Source organism: Pelophylax lessonae (assembly GCF_965119305.1).
Source record: "Pelophylax lessonae genome assembly, chromosome: 1".
In the NCBI taxonomy this organism is placed as follows: domain Eukaryota; kingdom Metazoa; phylum Chordata; class Amphibia; order Anura; family Ranidae; genus Pelophylax; species Pelophylax lessonae.
The window spans coordinates 52716687-52735286 of NC_138768.1; the positions used below are offsets into that span (position 1 = coordinate 52716687).

General features: G+C 42.7%; 1 protein-coding gene across 1 annotated transcript in view; it reads left to right on the forward strand.

Moving 5' to 3' along the window:
* SKOR2 (SKI family transcriptional corepressor 2) overlaps positions 1-18600 on the forward strand; it is a 63344-nt gene that overhangs the window by 31680 nt on the left and 13064 nt on the right. The window contains exons 5-7 of the mRNA XM_082243832.1: positions 1652-1717; positions 5546-5644; positions 18514-18581. Coding sequence (XP_082099958.1) covers positions 1652-1717; positions 5546-5644; positions 18514-18581 — 233 coding nt within the window. The remainder of the gene's footprint in view (positions 1-1651; positions 1718-5545; positions 5645-18513; positions 18582-18600) is intronic.

Consider the following 18600-nt stretch of genomic DNA (forward strand, 5'->3'; position numbering starts at 1 on the left):
GGGGTTTAAAAAAAACACTCCAATTAACAAAAAAAAAAAAAATGTTTTTACCCCTTTTAAGTCTAAAAAAAACCCCTCATCGTTTAAAAAAAACTGCCCTTTTATCCTTATTAACTCGAACTGCAAAATGTGACTGTTTTGGTTTCAAATATAGCGTGCATATTACAAAAATGTATATATTTATTTAGTGTAATACCACAGTTCTTCTTAAAAAATATATCATATACAACAAAATAAATAAAATAGCAATATATAGAAATGCAATACAAGACATGTAAACTCAAAATACATGAACGCTTTGCCTTGCCAGTTTTTATAAAAATCGGTGATACATTTTAAAAATCATTGACAATGATGGTTGCAAATTTACAGAAAAGCCATGGGGTCATCCTAAAAATGTAATAAACAAAATTCTGAGTTTCCAAGTCTGAATTTCGAAATTAAAAGTAGGAATTCTGAGTTTCAAAGTCAGAGTTCGGAGCTTAAAACTTGGGGCCATCCTATCTCATAATTTTAAAGCTCAGAATTTTGTTTAATAAATTCTTGGATGGCCCCAGGGTTCTTCCGTACAAAATCAAAAGCACCCAGATTGTCAAATACTTGCATTGTAAAGATTATTGTTGGTTATTAAAAAAATATTATTATTAGCAGGTATTAAACACTATCTGCTAAAAAAAATGAAATTCTCATTGAATTAATAAAATTTTAGGCAGGTTGTGGAATTTTACACATATTGGTAAGTGGCCATTACATGGGTGTTCCTGCTATTTGAGGCTCTTAACATTTGCACATTGTTCTATAGGGTAGCAAATCGACCCCGTGTTCATTCTTGGCTTATTCACTAATTCTGATTCTGTAAAAATGTTATCAACAGTTTTGATAACATTTCAAAAGAACAGAACAGAATGTTATTAAATTCCCATTCTAGTCTTTTACTACTCAAGTATTCACTGGGATATGTTGGCTAAAATGGCTCAACATCTCTTTACCCATGGGAAATATAAAAAAATAAATACACCCATCAGTGCATCTCCTGTGTTAATATTCTTCAAATAACAACACTTTCACCATTCCCATTTTACATGCTGTAGGTTTGTATAAACATAAAAACAATACAGAAAGGCAACAAAATTTTAAAAACTTAATAGTGGGATATCTGCCCCATAAAGCGTTTAATTAACTTTTGCATCATCTTCTCAGTGGGTCACCGGCAAACAGTTGCCTCGCCGATCCTTCCTTGTCTATATTTTAATAACTTGTTGAAATGTTGGCATTAAAGACAGAATTAAGCTAATAAAAATACAGCATAAAAAAAAACATTGGATCTCCATCGCACACCACATATGTCGATATCTTTTGTTATGGCCACCAGTAAACAAGCAAAACGACACCAAGAGAAAAAGAGTGGTTAATCCATCGAGCGGGAGATGACACCTAACTCCCGCCTTTGGCTACGTATCTTAGTGAATGGGCCCTTAAACGGAAATTTATGTAGTCACTTCACTACCCATGAAACCGTTTTAATCTTGAAAAAGGCAATTACTCCACGGCCATAAAATCGGACTAGGGAGGGAAAACAAAGTAAATGATGGAATTCCAAGTCAACAAAGTCATTAAATGATTGTTTTCCTCTGTTTTTTTGTTTCTCCAGCGGAAGCCAGTCAAGAGAATGGCACATCCCAGTCCCTGAAGAAGGACGTCGGAAGTATGGGAAAAGGTAATAGGCCGTCTGGACTGGCAATGTCACAATTTAGTTTTTTCTGTTAAATTGGCTGACAAGTAAGAAGGCGATTGTGAGCTAATGTAAGCTCCAGTGCTGGACATAGATTGCAGAGGGACGATGTACAAAATGCTTACATTTCTTTCCAAGAAATGTCCATGACGATATTAGGAGCAGGCACCATCTACTGATCACAAAGTGGCCTTATAACTGTTAACCCAATCAAGCCCACAGCAGATCCAAATTTTTACCAGCAATTTTAAGCCCTGATGAAGAGGGTCTGTTAGAACCTCCAAATGAGCTGGTTGTCCTTTTGACATTTTATGAGGAAATAAACTCTTCATGGCCCCCTCAACATTTGGGCTGGCACTCCTCCTTTTCCAGCACCTTAAATACGATGTGACAAGACAGAAAGATGGAATTTGCTGTCTTGTTTTGGAAGCTACAACCTACAAGGTTGATGAGATACTGACCTGAAACACGGGCTACAATTGCAGGTGTCTGTCACCATCCCCTAACGCAGGTGGTCAGACACTATAGCTAACCCCTGTGTTCTTAACCTATAGCAGTCCCCTTTCCCAGAGGGCAAGCAGGCCTACTGGTACTTGGTTGCCCCCAGGACTTATACCCAATGCTATAGTGCCTGGCTACCATGCCAGGGCAGGTGTGAACTGAGCACAGTAAACAGGTATTTGCATTTTGTAGATAGGCATAGAGGTTCAAGGACAGTTCAAGTACAAGGCAGGCAAGATTCAGAATAGTCAGGGTCAAATACTAAGTCAAAGGGAAGACAGAGTTCCAAGCATATTTGATATACGATCTGAGCAGGGGCGGACTGGGCCGGGCGGAAAGGAGGCATTTTCCCCCCAGGCCGCTGTAATTCCCATAAAAAAGGCCGCTCTGCCGCCAGCTGGAACTGCGCATGTGCAGTTCCGGAGCTGGCCGAGCATACTGTTCGGCCGGTGTCAGAGGGGATTCTGAGGTCGTTAACAAGAGAATCCAAACTAGCAGACAGGGCAGAAAAACAGAGAGGTTGTAGCATGTATTAAACACAATATCACAAGCATGGGACTGCAGGCTTGGCTAACTTAAATAGGATTTGGTCTCGACCCAGAGACTGGCTATAGAATTCACCTTGCAGGTGGACAGGCAGACAAGGAGAATGCCAAAGCCAAAACCAGGATGCTGGAATGAGACCAGCAGGTTTGATGGAGCAGGAGCGCTTCACGCTCCTCACAATGTCATGTGGCATCAGACCTGAGAAGCATTCTGAATGGGGTTTGTCTCTCTACAGTATTGACCTTTGGGAAATGAGGACCTTGAAACTTATACCTTCAAACACAATTCAGCAATGGCAGCTTTAAGGCATCCAGACAGGTTCCTTTTAAAGCAGACCTATAGAGATTGCACATGTTGTAGACTGCCTTTTGGAGCCAGTAGCAGGTCTATTTAGGAGCTTACACATATAATCAGCTTTCTTCAAGAAACCCCCAAATCCTATCTCGGTAACCCCAAAACATTTAATCCTTTCTCGTTCAAAATATTTTATTAGTTTAAAAACATATAACAGGCAGATAAGGATATAAAAGTAATTTCCCAAATACATGAAAGTTGCAAAACATAGGGTCCAAACAGGAACAAACATAACTGTCAAATCTGAAGTATGGAACTATATTGCAAAGGGGGAGATCAATCAGGGTAAAAGAGAGTAAGGTCATGCTCTCCTCCAGGACACCCCAAAAGGGATCAAACTGTGGCATATAATCCTTTCTAATGTAAATACAGGCTCTGAATAGGAAGTCAGTGCATCAAGGTTCCCAAATTATCTGGTCCTTATATAACAGAAAAGTTCACTGTAACCTCTACATATTTTGATGGAAAACAGGGTGTAACCACTACAGTGATGTCAGTATATAAATTGCCTATTTGGTGGTAGTAGCCGTATTACTCTATAGAGAAAAACTAATCAGGAAGTTTAGAAAATGTTTTGTGAACCCCCACCCCTCCCCAAAAAGGGTTCTTAGTAGCGCAAACTGCTTTCCTCCTCTCCCGTCCATTTAAATAAACACTTTGTTTGAGTTTTTATTCATATGCAAACCAGGGAGATGGGGATCTGGCCTGCATGGCTATCTGTTGGTTAACTGTCTTACTTTGACTTTGGTAACCCTAAGATTGGCCTTTTTTTAAAGGCAAAGACTGAGGGGAACGATTGTCATGACCACAAAGCCAAGTCTTGACTCTAACGATTCTTCTCCCTTTTGCCTTCTTGCCAAAATTAGCTTATAGGAAATGTAATTTAGCACCAGACTCCAACGAATAAAGCTGCTGAAAACTGCAAGCTTGATACCAAACTAGACATGTTATGTGGGCAAAATAAAAACCTATTCTGGGCCAAACATTCTTATGCAGTACCCATCAAGACCAAGTAATGGTCGGCTTTGGAAGGATTGTAGTTGGGTGTGGCCATGTATGTTGACTGCTCTACCACGAGCCAAGCATTATCATTCATTGGTCAATGGTGGTTTAACGCCCCGTACACAGGATCAGATTATCGAACGATCTGTCGTCCATTTTTTGTGGCATGGTAGTCTGATGTGGAAAGTGAAGAGGTTATTTTCATAGGAATTTTCCCGTACGACAGAATTCTACTTCAGAAGTGATGTCATATGTTGCATTGCTTTGTATGTGTTCTTTCATCTCTGAGCATGCCTAGTCTTGCTCTTAAGATTTTTTTCCGTCGAAATCTGTACTAATGAGACGAAAATCGGATGTTGTATTACAGACGACAAAAATTATATAGCCTGCACATCAGGATTTTGTCAGCCGAAAAGTCGGAGTTGGCTGTCAAAAGCACCGTACTAACAATCCGAAAATCGTCAGATTGGTCGTCGGACAAATTTTCCCTACAAATTCTCTTATCGTGTGTACGGGCCTTTAGACTTTTTTTGCAGATAACTAACCTATGTTGCCCAAACATTTGAGGACCACAAATATCCTCTCACATTGGAATGGCCAGAATCGAAATGAAGGTTTCATTGGCTTACACCTTTGAAGTTTAGGATACCTACAGTCAACAGGAAGAAGCGTTAGTTGCACAAAAAGCTTCGGTTTATGACTATATCAAAAAATTACCTCTTGCAAATGAATTTTAATAGGCCAATAGATGTGCTTCACTATCTAGCTTTCCATGATGGACCATTAAATGCAAACCATAGAAGCCATTCATTAGACAAAGAGACATAGAAAGGATTCATACAAGGTCAGACTTACGTCCTAGACCCAGCCTATTCCACAACAGGCAGAAATGTTTCTTATCCTCTTTCCCCTTTAAAGGTTGAACACATTAGCGTCCATTATTTGCCCTTCATTATTCGTGACGCAGGCCTTTTAAATACTTGCATTAACTCCTTGCTTGCCCCAGGGTCCAAAGCCATCTGTCAGCAGAACACAGCTTACCACAGGCTAGCCCCCAGCTGAAAGGGTTAGCGGCTACGTTAGGCAGGCAACTGCCTTTTGAACCATATTTTACGCTTGACAAGCAACATATGAATAATATATAGAACTTGGGTGGATATAATTGAGATTAATGCATGCATATCAATCAATACATGACACGGGTAATATAATACTTTAAAATAATATATTGCATTGATTTATATTCATGGATTTATGCGTCAATTCTGAGCCAGGACCCATGAAAAGGGTTTTTAAGCCGATAAAATATTTTTGTCTTCTGATAATAAATGGGAGCATTTAATAGTCCCGTGCCGAGGGGGGCTGCCAGGACTTGCTAATGACGGGTCTTTTGTTTCGCTCTCTTTCCAGAAGAACTCCAGAAAGTTTTATTTGAACAGATAGATCTACGAAGAAGGTTGGAGCAAGAATTCCAAGTACTTAAAGGCAGTCCGTCATTCCCCGTTTTCAGTAAGAGCATTATATTCTTTGTTCTGGGGGGAAAAAATTTAATATGGGATTAATACCCGTAACGATGGTATTCTGTGGATGAATCCCTTTGTTTATTTCACATGTTTATATTTATTTATTTATTTTCTCCACATTTGCATGCAGACCAAGCTGTCCAGTAAAAGTGGAAAAACTTTTTTCCCAGGAGTTCTGCTTTAACCACTTCAATACCGGGCACTTTTCCCCACTTTTCCCCCTTCCTGCCCAGGCCAATTTTCAGCTTTTAGCGCTGTTGCATTCTGAATGACAATTGCGCGGTCATGCAACAATGTACCTACACCAAATTTATGTCATTTTTTCCATAAATAGAGCTTTCTTTTGGTGGTATTTGATCACCGCAAGGATTTTCTTTTTTGCTACACAAATAAAAAAAGACCGAAAAGTTTGAAAAAAAACGTTTTTTTGTTTACGTTATAAAATTTTGTAAATAGATACATTTTTTCCTGCACTGATGAGCACTGATGGGGCTGCACTGGCAGGCACTGATGAGGAGGCACTGATGGGGTGGCACTAATATGCAGCACTGATGGGCACTGATATGTGGCACTGATAGGTAGCACTGATATGCATCATTGGTGGGCACTGATATGTGGCACTGATGGGCACTGGTGGGCAATAATGGGCACTGGTGGGTGGTACTGATAGATGGCAATGATGGGCACTGGTGGGCAGCACTGATAGATGGCATAGGGTGCAGCATTGATGTGGAGGGCACCACTGGCAGGCTCCCTGAGCCCTGATTGTTTGCCATCCCTGGTGGCCATGGTGGGCTATCCTGGGGTCGTGGGTGGGCATCCCTGGGGTCATGGGTGGGCATCCCTGGTAGTTCTAGTGGCACCCCCATAAGGGTCTGCACTGGTAATCAATGCTCTAAATAGCAGCACAGACCCCCCCCCTGTCAGGAGAGCTACAGATCGGCTCTCCTCTACTCGTGCCTGTCAGGCAGGAACTGAGGAAAGCCGATCAACGGCTCTTCCTGTTCACTATGTGACCAGCTGTGATTGGACACAGCTGGTTACAAGGTAAAGAGTCAGTAGGCTCTTTACCGAGATCGGAGATGTGGTGTGTCAGAGTGACACACCGCAGCACTGATTGCCGCTCTGCACACCCCCCCACCCCCCGGGGGCGCGCAGAACGCATTATCCTGCCGCCATCATACAACGTCCGGTCAGGATAATGTAACCACCTTCCCGCCGTCAATTGCCTATAGGGCGGGCGGGAAGTGGTTAAAGTCGATTTACCCCCTTGCTGACCATATACTGTAATTAGAACAGAACAGAGGATGAGAGTAATCTTTGATGGGGGCACCTGTTCTGGTGACAACTGTTCAAGAGGGGATTTACTCTCACTTCCTGTTGTGTCTCCTGGACAGGAAGCAAAAGGACAACAGGACAGAGACAGCAAAAAATAAACAGAGAGGTTTTCCCTACTCCATCCAAAACTGAAAAAAAAAAAGGTTTTGTAAACTCCTTTACATTCACCGAACGCTTATTTGCGACAGCATGACAGGTGGGCCTTAAGGCCTAAACCTATTTCTGACATTTGTTGCTTACAAGTTAAAATCAGTATTTTTTGCTATAAAATTACTTAGAACCAATTTACTTAGAACCAACCAAATTACTTACCCCCAAACATTATATATATATATATTTTTTAGCTGAGACCGTAGAGAATAGAATAGCGATCTTTGCAATATTTTATGTCATACAGTGTTTGTGCAGCGGTCTTTCAAATCCAATTTTTTTTTTAAAAGAAAGACACTTTTAGGAATTTAAAAAAAAAAAGCAGTAAAGTTAGCCCAATTTTTTTGTATAATGTGAAAGATGATGTGTCGAGTAAATAGATACCTAACATGTCATACTTTAAAATTGGGCATACTCGAGGAATAGTGACAAACTAAGGAAGTAAAAAATTTCCATAGGCGACGCTTTAAAAAATGTAAATGGTTACCTGTTTAGAGTTACAGAGGAGGTCTTGTGCTAGTATTATTGGTCTCACTCTTGCCATTGTGGCGATACCTTACATGTGTGCTTTGAACCAGGGCCGGTGCAAGGATTTTTGCCGCCCTAGGCAAAATAAAAATTGCCGCCCCCCCCATCCCAAGTTTCTGAAGGGGTGGTGAAAGCCAGTGGCGGCTGGTGCTCCATTAGTCGGGGGGGGGCAGCAAATGGATCTGGCCACTAACACCCCCCCGTCACTCCAGAATCCAGTCCACACCATACACCCCTCCCCCCCCGGGCGCCAGTTCACTTACCTTGTTCCTATGGACTGACAGGTGGCGACGGCTTCCCCCTCAGTCTCCTCCATGTCCCCTCTCGGCAGGCCATCTCCTCCCTCCTCCTCCACCAATAGGATGCCTTCTCCTTTGGCCAATTGGAAAACAGGTCTCAGGACCCGCTTCCTGATTGGCCAGGAGGAGGATCAGTGTAGCAATAGCAAATATTTATTCGCTATTGTCACACAACTGGGTGGGCTTGGAGCGCAGTGCTCTGCACCCCAAGCCCACCCTTTTATGAAGCCTATTAGAGTCTCTGGCTCTAATCACGTGCTTCAAAAAACAAAAACCCTCCATGCATGTAGATTAGGGGGCCGGACGCATGGATAGGGGGGGCGGCACCCCTGCACCCCTAATGGATGGGCCGGCAACCACTGGTTAAAACCCCTTCAGTGACTTACAGTAAGTCACTTACCCCTGCTAAGTTGCGCCCTAGGCGTCTGCCTAGGTTGCCTTACTGGTAGCGCCGGCCCTGCTTTGAACACTGCTTACAAATTGCGGGCGCAACTTACGTATGCGTTCGCTTCTTTTCGCAAACACGGAGGGATAGGGTGCTTTGATTTTTTTTTTTTAAAGTGATTCACCATGCCCTTCGGTAACACGTTTTATGATGCACTTCATAACACATGGTATGATATGAATGAGCCCTAAGTATATAAATATTATCTATACCTCAAAGCTTTCACAGATTGGAGTAAGACTACATAAAACAGGTGCTTTGGTATGGCATGGAGCTTCCTCCTATATTTAATAATGCATGCAGCCTCTGCTTTTATTTTTAAGAACAAGCAGCTTTAATGGGTCCCATTTGCTGGTTAGTAGGGTGAAATTTGTATCAGATTGTAAAATACTTCCTCTTTTGTATATATGATTGTGCTGCTGTTAGCTGAAGGCTATTGTACAGCCTTTAGTCCAGCCTTTCTCAATATTTTCAACACAGAGGAACCCTTGAAATAACTTTCCGGTCTCAGGGAACCCCTGCTAAAAATTCCTAGATCTACAACTTATGATACATTAGTGAGATGGTCAGTGGAAGGAATGTTCCTTACACTTGTGCCCATTGGGAAGAATTACTCAATTACAGATCGGTAAAAATAGCAATGGTGTCATTGGGAACTTATCTTAGTGGCACAAAACTGCTCATTGCTCAAGGAACCCCTAGCAGCCTCTGGAGCAGTGTCTCTCAACCAGGGTTCCTCCTGAGATTGATAGGGGTTCCTTGGGCAATGGGCAGTTTCTGCCTATCAGATAAGTTCCCAATGACACAATTTTTAGCTATCTGGAAGAAGGTAATTCTTCCCAGTGTCCACAAATGTAAGGAGCATTCATCCCACTGCAGTGGTGGCTGGTGCTCGGTAATTCGGGGGGGCGCAAACCAATGCACACCCTTCCCCTTGGTTGGCCTGTCGGTCGGTCGGTCAGTAAGTCAGCAGGCGACACGTTCCTCCTACATGTCCCCCCCCCCCCCAATGGTCTGCCTCCTTACCTCCCCTTTCCTCCTGTCCGAGCCGAGGAGTGCTGGATGGCTGAGCCACTGTGCTTCTCCTCCAGCCGTGTCTCTTCTGCCTCTTCCTGGCCACTGGCCAGTAAGATCGCTTCTCCTTTTGGCCAATCGGGAAAGGGGTCTCACAACCCTCTTCCTGATTCGCTTGGAGGAGAGGCAGTGTGACAATAGCGAATAGTCATTTGCTATTGTCACACAACTGGGTGGGCTCAGGGCGCAGTGCTCTGCACCCCCAACCCACCCTTTTTTGAAGCCTATTAGAGCCTTGGGCTCTAATCACATGCTTAACCACTTAAGCCCCAGCCCTATTTCGGACACTTTTTGTTCACGCGTTAAAACCAGTATTTTTTCCTAGAAAACTATTTAGAACCCCCAAACATTATATATATTTTTTTAGCAAAGACTCTGGAGAATAAAATGTCGGTCATTGCAATATTTTTTATCACGTGGTATTTGCGCAGCGGTCTTTAAAGCGCCATTTTTTTGGAAAAATTTTGAAAAATCACATTTCACTGTATTTAAAAAATACTAAACAGTAAAGTTAGCCCATTTTTTTTGTATATTGTGAAAGAACATGTCATGCCGAGTAAATAGATACCCAACATGTTATGGTTTAAAATTGCGCCCCCCCCCCCGTGGGATGGCGACAAACTACGGTCAATAGAGATCTCAATCTGCGACGCTTTAAATTTATTTAACGGTTACCAGTTTAGAGTTAGAGTGTAGCTCTTTTTTTTTAATTATTGCTCACGCTCTGGCGATCGCGGTGATACCTCACATGTGTGGTTTGAACAGCGATTTCATTTGCGGCTCGACTTCCGTATACGTTTTTTTTTGTGCGCGAGCTAACGGTGACGGGGGCAGCTAAATTTTTTTTTTTTTTTCCCATTTATTTTATTTATTTTTTTAACTTTATTAAAGTTTTAAAAAAAAAAAAATCTGATCACTTTTATTGCTGTCACAAGCAATGTAAACATCCCTTGTGACACCAATATGTAGTGACAGGTACACTTTATGGAGGGATCGAGGGTCTAAAAGACCCTAGACCCCTCCACTACACTTCCCTGTATACAAAACGCCGAAAACAGCATTTTTGCATACAGCCGTTTTTCAAATTTGCCACCTTTTGCAGCACAGTAACCCAGACGTGACGTCATGGACGCCGCGTCCGGGTTACGTCATCGGAGACCCGATCTATGCCGTTTCCGGCATTCATCGGGACTCCATCCAGCCGGCGGACGTGGCGGCTGGGTGCTCGGGGCTCCCGGTGGGACGGGAGCCCCGAGCAAAGCCACGGAAGGCGGCGGGAGGGGGGGGGACGTCCCCTCCCGCCCCCCTGGGTACCGATCGAGCGGCTCCCGAGCCGCATCGGTCGGTACCGACGGAAAGCTGACCGTCGGCTTCAAACCACGGTACCGGGATGATGCCTCTAGCTAGAGGCATCATCCCGGTACACTACCGCAAAGTTTACCGACGTAGATCTACGTTAGTATGCGGTAAGTGGTTAAAAAAAAATAAAAATCCCCTATTGGAATCCATGCGTCCGGCGCCCTGCATGTAGATTAGGGGGCCGGATGCATGGATAGGGGGGTGGCGCCCCTGTGCCCCCATTGGACGGGCTGCCCCTGTCCCACTGACCATCAAACTAATGTATCATGAGTTGTAAATATAGTCACTTTTAGCAGGGGTACCCTGAGACCCTGAAAATTATTTCAAGGATTCCTCTGTGTTTAAAAGGTTGAGAAAGGCTGTTCTGAAGGAACCCCAGGGTTCAGTGGAACCCTGGTTGAAAAACCCTGCTTTATACAGACAGGACAGGTGTTGTCTAACTGGTATCAGCAATCAAAGAGTTACAGCTCATAGAGAATCTATATAAGTGATCTGAAAAGCCATTCCCATCAGGACCTATATCTTATTTATAAGAACGTCCCGCGAGTGCTTTCCCAGAGCTTCCTCACTTTAGAGGAGTCGCTGTGCGTTTGGACGCTTCCTGTCTTAACTCTCAATGAGCTTGGTTAAAACCCTGATGGAGGATGGCTGTTTAATGAGCGAGCCGTAGCCCATTGTGCTCTTAGCTCTCCTCCCAGTTCCATTACGGCCAGGCCTCTCTGACATTAACTACGCACACTAGGACGGGAGCCGGTCGCTCAGCTCTTTAATAATTCCTCATCACTGAATGCCTCTTCATCCTTGCCAGCCATTTGCTCTTCCAGCTATCCATTTGTCATTCCTCCAGTGGAACAGCTCGCCACATACCGAGTATAGAGAGTGCAAAACATACCGGCTCTCTCCTTTTGAACAGACTGTACTCCAGCCATGGGAATACTTCCATCTCTCACTTAGTTGGGAGAGTTTTTGAGGTCCCAGAATGCAGCATTTTCATACTGATGATCATACAGAATACTGCATAGCTTTCAGCAATACTTTCCCTTTTTTCTAAAAAAAAAAATGCATAACGCTTTCCACATACATATGACTAAAACTTTATGATTTTTTTAAAGTCAGGTAAATATAAAATATTGCACAGGAATAGTATGTATTCTCATACCTGGCAAGCAGGTGGAGCTTTGGCCTTCTTTTTACATAAGTATCTGCCTGCATTTACAGTAGCTGCTTTGTTGGAAAAAAAACAAAACTGTAGTCTATGGAGTTCAGTAACTCAAGCCACAGTTTTTAAACACAATTCAATGAGGTTGATTTACTAACGCAGTTAATGCACACTATGGCACACCTACCTACGGCAGGACCCTTCTCCAGCACTGACCGATTCAGGCTCTCATTGGCCACGACATTCCCTGCCACCTTCTTCCCTGATGTTTCTTCGGGGTCCCCTATCTTTCCTCTTTGGCCATGGGAAGGTCACTGATGGTCTACATCGAGCTTTCTCAATCTTTTTAACACAGAGGAACCCTTGAAATAACTTTCCGGTCTTGGTAAACCCTTGCTAAATAATGCTATAGCTACATCTCATGACATTAGTGTCATGGTCAGTAGGAGAATGCTCCTTACAATGGTGGATATTGGGAAGAATTACCCCCTACAGATAGCTAAAAGGGTGTCAGTGAGAACTTTTCTGAGAGGCGGACATTTGGCGCCTAGAAACCTCTGGAGGAAACCTAGTTGAGATACCCTAGTCTACATACAGGAGTTGCATTGTCCACATCACCCTGCTCCATTCTTGGTATCTTATAGATGCCAGGAATGAGTTAAGGTTGTACTGCACTGTGTATGTATACAGTATAGAAAATTTCTAGGGGAATGGAAGAACGCTTTTTTGGCAGAAGATACTTTGCATGTCTCCTTTGCCAAACCTCTACAGCAGGGTTTCTTAACCAGGGTTCCATAAAACCCTAGGGTTCCTCCTGAGGTTGCTAGGAGTTCCTTGAGCAATGGGCAATTTCTGCCTCTCAGATTAAGTTCCCAATGACACCATTGTTCCTTTTAGCTATCTGTAAGAGGGTAATTCTTCCCAATGATGACAAGAGTAAGGAGCATTCTTCCCACTGACTGTCACACTAATGTGTCATGAGTTGTAGATTTTTCATTTTAACAGGGGTTCCCCGAGACCAGAAATTTATTTTTAGGGTTCCTCTGTGTTGAAAAGGTTGAGAAGGGCTGGTCTACAGCTGGGTTTAGACATCCGTCCAAAATCGCCGCTCCTCTAAAAAGCAATCCGCATTCGACATGTTTTTCAGAGCCGATTGACTGATGGCGAGGAGGCAAAGTGAAGCCTGCTGTTTTAACCCAATTTTGGCCAAACAAACACGCCACAACTGTGTGCATTTCCCACGGTTTCAGGGCAATTGCGTTGTTCCCCTCACTCGAATAGGTTGGGTTCAGAAGGCATGACTTGTTGAACAGTTTTATTAATAATATTAATACATTTTATTTATAGGCACCTTTCAGAAAACCCAAGGTCACCTTACAAGAATAGCAACACAGCAACAAAAAAATAAATAAATACAATAAATATATACATTATACCACGGATTCAAAGCAGGGCATCGAGACTGTGGCATGTGAACATTGCCCTTTACTGCCATATAAGCAGTTGGGGGAACTAAAAACGCAGCTCAATCGTGTGTTTTTAATGCTCCCCAACTGCTAGTCTAAACGAGGCCTACCTCCCAGCGTTTTTCTATTTTAGTTTACTTCCACTTTGATTCTAATATCTGCACAAGAGTGTTTGCATCCCTTGGACTTTTCACCAACCACCGCATGTGTAGGATCAAACACCTACAACATCCGTCCTGATTAAATCCCAGTATTTTCAGCATTATTTTCAGCTTTGAGATGGTTTTCTTGCAGAAAATCCGGGCTTTATAGTAAGACACAATATAATAGCAGATTGTTCGCTTTCCTCTGACTGTGCACAGGGCTAGACTGAACAAGTTAGACATAGGGATTCCAAATTACATTGTCATAGTGAAGCCTGCACTGGCTGATGACACTTGGAATGTGGCTGGTCAGTGGGCAGCGACATACAGTTCTTATTTCAGGTACTTTGAGAAATGACATCCACTGCAGATAATTTGTGGAAAAGGAAACAAAGGAAAATTGGGGCCATTGCCACTTGCAACCTTGCATTCTGGGGGGGTAGAGGCAGGGCCGGGACAAGGGGTGGGCATGTAGTGTAAGGATGGCGGTGCTGTAAATTCCTTCAACTATAAGGCTGACAGCATTAATGACAGCGGCATCACTACTTCTGTCAACCCAGTGCTGGAAGCGGCAAGAAGAGGAGGAAAGAGTCGGGAGTGGATGCAGGCTGTTCTCTCTCTCCCCCTCCTCCTCATAAGCTTGCACACAATGAAGGGAGGTGGGGGGCGCAAGTTGGCATTTGCCCTGGGCACTGGATGATCTTGTCCCGGCACTGGGTAGAGGTGGTTAGTTATAGAGAAAAAGGCCTGTGAAAACAAGTGCAACTTTATTAAGTGCCACCAACATTTGCACAATAAAAAGCTACTGTATTTGTTACAGCTGACCTCAGGATCTGTGACCTATAAACAATGGACACTAATCCCACCTATTCATCACAGAAAACAAAATTACATAAAACAAATTATGAACTTAATTGCTGCCACTTTAAATACTACACAATAATAATGAGATTCACCTAAAATAACTCTAATAGGTAAACAGCGGCGCTAAGTTAATATAAAAACCATAAGGTGAAAAAATCAAAATAAAGATGAAGTTACACGTGCCTCAAAACAATGTGCACACATATAAATCACCCAGTGTAAAAATGGTGAATAAAAAACACAGTTTATAAATATTAAATGATAATAAATAAAAAAACAGTTCGTAAATAGGAGGAGGAGTTGGGAATATCTGGACTGCACATTCACAAGGCTCGGAGATGGTGTTCCCAGATCACCAGGATATCAGCAATAATAGAGTTCCAGCATCAGTGGGCACAGAACGTTGACGTGCGACGTTTGGGCATTAAAGCCCTCCCCCTTTGCCTCCACACATATGCATTATATAGGTGACAAGAGGTTATTATATACTTTGACAAGGCTACCTTAGCTAACTTTTTTTTTTTTGCCTAAAATCTATGATAATATTTACCTATTTCCCCCCAGAAGCATTAGAATAACAAATACAGTAACAATGAGATTCACCTAAAAGAACTCTAATAGGTAAATAGCAACGCTAATTGAATATAAAAACCATAAAGTAAAAAAATCAAAATGAAAATTAAGCTACACGTGCCTCAAAACAATGTGTACACATATAAATCACCCAGTGTAAAAATGGTGAATAAAAATTTTAAACAAACAGTTTATAAATGGTACGTGTGGAACTCGAAATTTCAATATTCACCAGAGATTGAATTCAATGGAAATCCAGTTACACCGCATTAAACGATCTTTATACCTCACCACGTGAAAGCGTGCCACCACTTCCGCATTAGGTTTACACTCACCAGATGGATTTGTCTCACATTCTCATGTTCGCAAAATATGCTGTATAACCATAAGGTTAATTATTCCATCAGCGGCGATCTCCAACTTATATGTAGTAACCCCAGAATAACATCTCATAAATGGGAAGAAAGAGGAAAGCTCTGATAGTGTACATTAGATGGACAACACACGCTTTATTTAAATCATCAAACATTCCACTCACATTTTTTCCAAGTTAAAAAAGCATTTTGTAGTAAACCGCATCACCATCAACCATGAATCCCAATAGATAAAAAGCCTGGAAAGGATGCCTCACTCAGCTGATAGTTTTTGCTGGAAGGTCACTTCCAGTTTGATAATGATACTTCACTTCCAGTTGCTGTTCAGCCACATCCCAATGCATTTCGCCATCACGATTCCCTGGATGAAGGTGCGATGATGAAACGCGTCAGTACGTGGCTGTACAACAACAAGAAGTGACGTATCATGATCGAACTGGAAGTGATGTTCCAGCAGAAACGATCAGTAGGGTGAGGCATACATACCAGGCTGTATATCTGTTGGGATTGATGATTGATGGTGATGGTTTACTGCCTTTTTAGCTTGGAAGAAATGTAAGTGGGATGTTTGATGATTTTAAATAAAGCGTGTGCTAAACTCACCACACTATCGGAGCTTTCCTCTTTCTTCCCATGTATGAGGTGTTATTCTGGGGTTACTACATATGAGTTGGAGATCGCTGCTGATGGAATAATTAACCTTATGGTTATACAGGGTATTTGCCAAACATGAGATTGTGAGACAAATCCATCTGGTGAGTGTAATAATGGGGAAGTGGTGGCACACTTTCACATGGTGAGGTATGAAGATCGTTTAATGCGGTGTAACTGGATTTTAATTGAATTCAATCTCTGATGAATATTGAAATTTCGAGTTCTACATGGACTATTTATAAACTTTTTTGTTTTCATTTTTTATTCACCAATTTTACTTTGGGGGATTTATATGTGTGCACATTGTTTTGAGGCACGTGTAGCTTCATCTTTATTTTGTTTTTTTCACTTTATGGTTTTTAGATTCACTTAGTGCCGATTCACACTGAAGCGGCACGACTTCGGGGGCGACCTGTGAAGTCACGTGCACCGCGAATTCGGCGCGACTTGCACGGACTTCACATAATGGAAGTCTATGCAAGTCGCTCCAGGTCGCCCCCAAGTAGTACAGGACCCTTTTTCTAAGTCGGAGCGACTTGTGTCGCTCCTATTAGAACGGTTCCCATACCACACAGCGGACCGCGGCGGACCGCGGCGGACCGCGACTTGTCAGGCTGACAAGTCGCCTGACAAGTCGTATTAGTGTGAATGGACTCTTAGCGTTGCTAGTTACCTCTTAGAGTTCTTTTAGGTGAATCTCATTGTTACTGTATTGTGTTATTCTAATGCTTCTGGGGGGAAATAGGTAAATATTATCATAGATTTTATGCAAAAAAAAAAAAGTTAGCTAAGGTAGCTTTGTCAAAGTATATAATAACCTCTTGCCACCTATATAATGCGTGGAGGCAAAGGGGGCGGGCTTTAATGCCCAAACGTCGCACGTCAATGTTCTGTGCCCACTGATGCTGAAACTCTATTATTGCTGATATCCTGGTGATCTGGGAACACCATCTCCGAGCCTTGTGAATGTGCAGTCCAGATATTCCCAACTCCTCCTCCTGGTAATCCTCAAACAGGTGAACCTTGACCAGAGGATTCATTCTTAACAGAAGATTTGCTGGAAAGTTGCAATATCTGGTACCAGTTACATCATTAAACTAGTTTCACTCGCTACGTAGATCTGCTAATTATTAACTTCTAGTTTCTAGTTGCAGGCAGCATGTTGCGGTTTCATGTTTCCAATGGAAATAAAATAACGAAAGTGGAAATCTGCTGGCTATGGGCAACTCGTGGGGTCCTGTGTTCAGGACTTGATCAACATTTAGTTTGTATATTCTTCCAATGTTTATGTGTGATATCTTCAGACATTCCAGCAGACCAATTGGTGTCTGACCAAACTAATCCTAGTGTGTATGCAGGGCCGCTGATAGGGGGGACCACCAGTCCTTCTGTAGGGGGCCCAGGAACATAGGGGGGCCCCACTAGCATGGGGAATCAGTGCGGTCGGGCAGAGGGGCAATTACATTAGAAAGCCCTGTACGGCTCTCTGCAGCAGCTGAAAGCCAGCTTCTGACCCCCCTTCTTGCAGAGGCGTAGATAAGGGGGGGGGGGTCAGGGGGGTCCAACACCCCCCCCCCCCCCCAGAGCATTGATCAATTTCACAGCAGCTAGGCTAGTGTAGCCTATTAGCTGCGAGAGCCGCACTGCTACTGGGAAAACCACCTGTATTATCCACGAGGCTGACCGGCAGGGCCCGGCTGACATTGAAGCCATGTTTATTGTTTGCTTCACTAACAGATGTGCCTGCTGGGGGTGCTGTATATACTGTATATATACGCACCACAATTTGTCACAGTGTGACAGACATGCTAATTATTGTTCTCTGGGTACTTAGGGCTGAACCACCCCCCCCCCCCCCCAGGACAAAAAAATTATCTACGGCCCTGCCTTCTTGTGTGCCCCCTTTCACTGTGCCATCCCCCCTCCCTACCTCCCGCAGCGCTGCAGGCTTCCCTGTCCTGTGAAAAAAATAACAAATAGTAAAAAAAAAAAAAATTAAACATTGTAATAAATTATTTAAAAAAATTGTAAAATAAAATAATTGTAAACTTTTTTAACATTTAAAAAAAATTATAATGTTTTTTAAAAATAATGTAAAAAACTATTAAAAAGGACTAATTCACACAGGTTCTCTGTTATGTTTGTGTCCGTGTGTATTTTTAGTGAAAATATTGTCTTGACATATTTGGGGGGTCCCTGCCAGGTAGGCTGTACGGGGCCCCGTGATTTCTACCAGCAGCCCTGTGTGTATGTGTGCTTCTATCAGGGTGAAAGTGACATTTAAAGCACAGGGACTGATGAAAATAGTCCTGTGTACTCTGTAGAGCAATTTTTATAATATGTTGGAACTTTATATCTATTGGAATACATTATTCAATTTAATAATCCCATTATATTGTATATACTAATATTCTTTTTTTTTTTTCTAGACAACTTCCATGATCAGATGAAGCGGGAGCTGGCGTACAGAGAAGAGATGGTTCAGCAGTTACAGATTGTAAGTCCTTCACAATTTA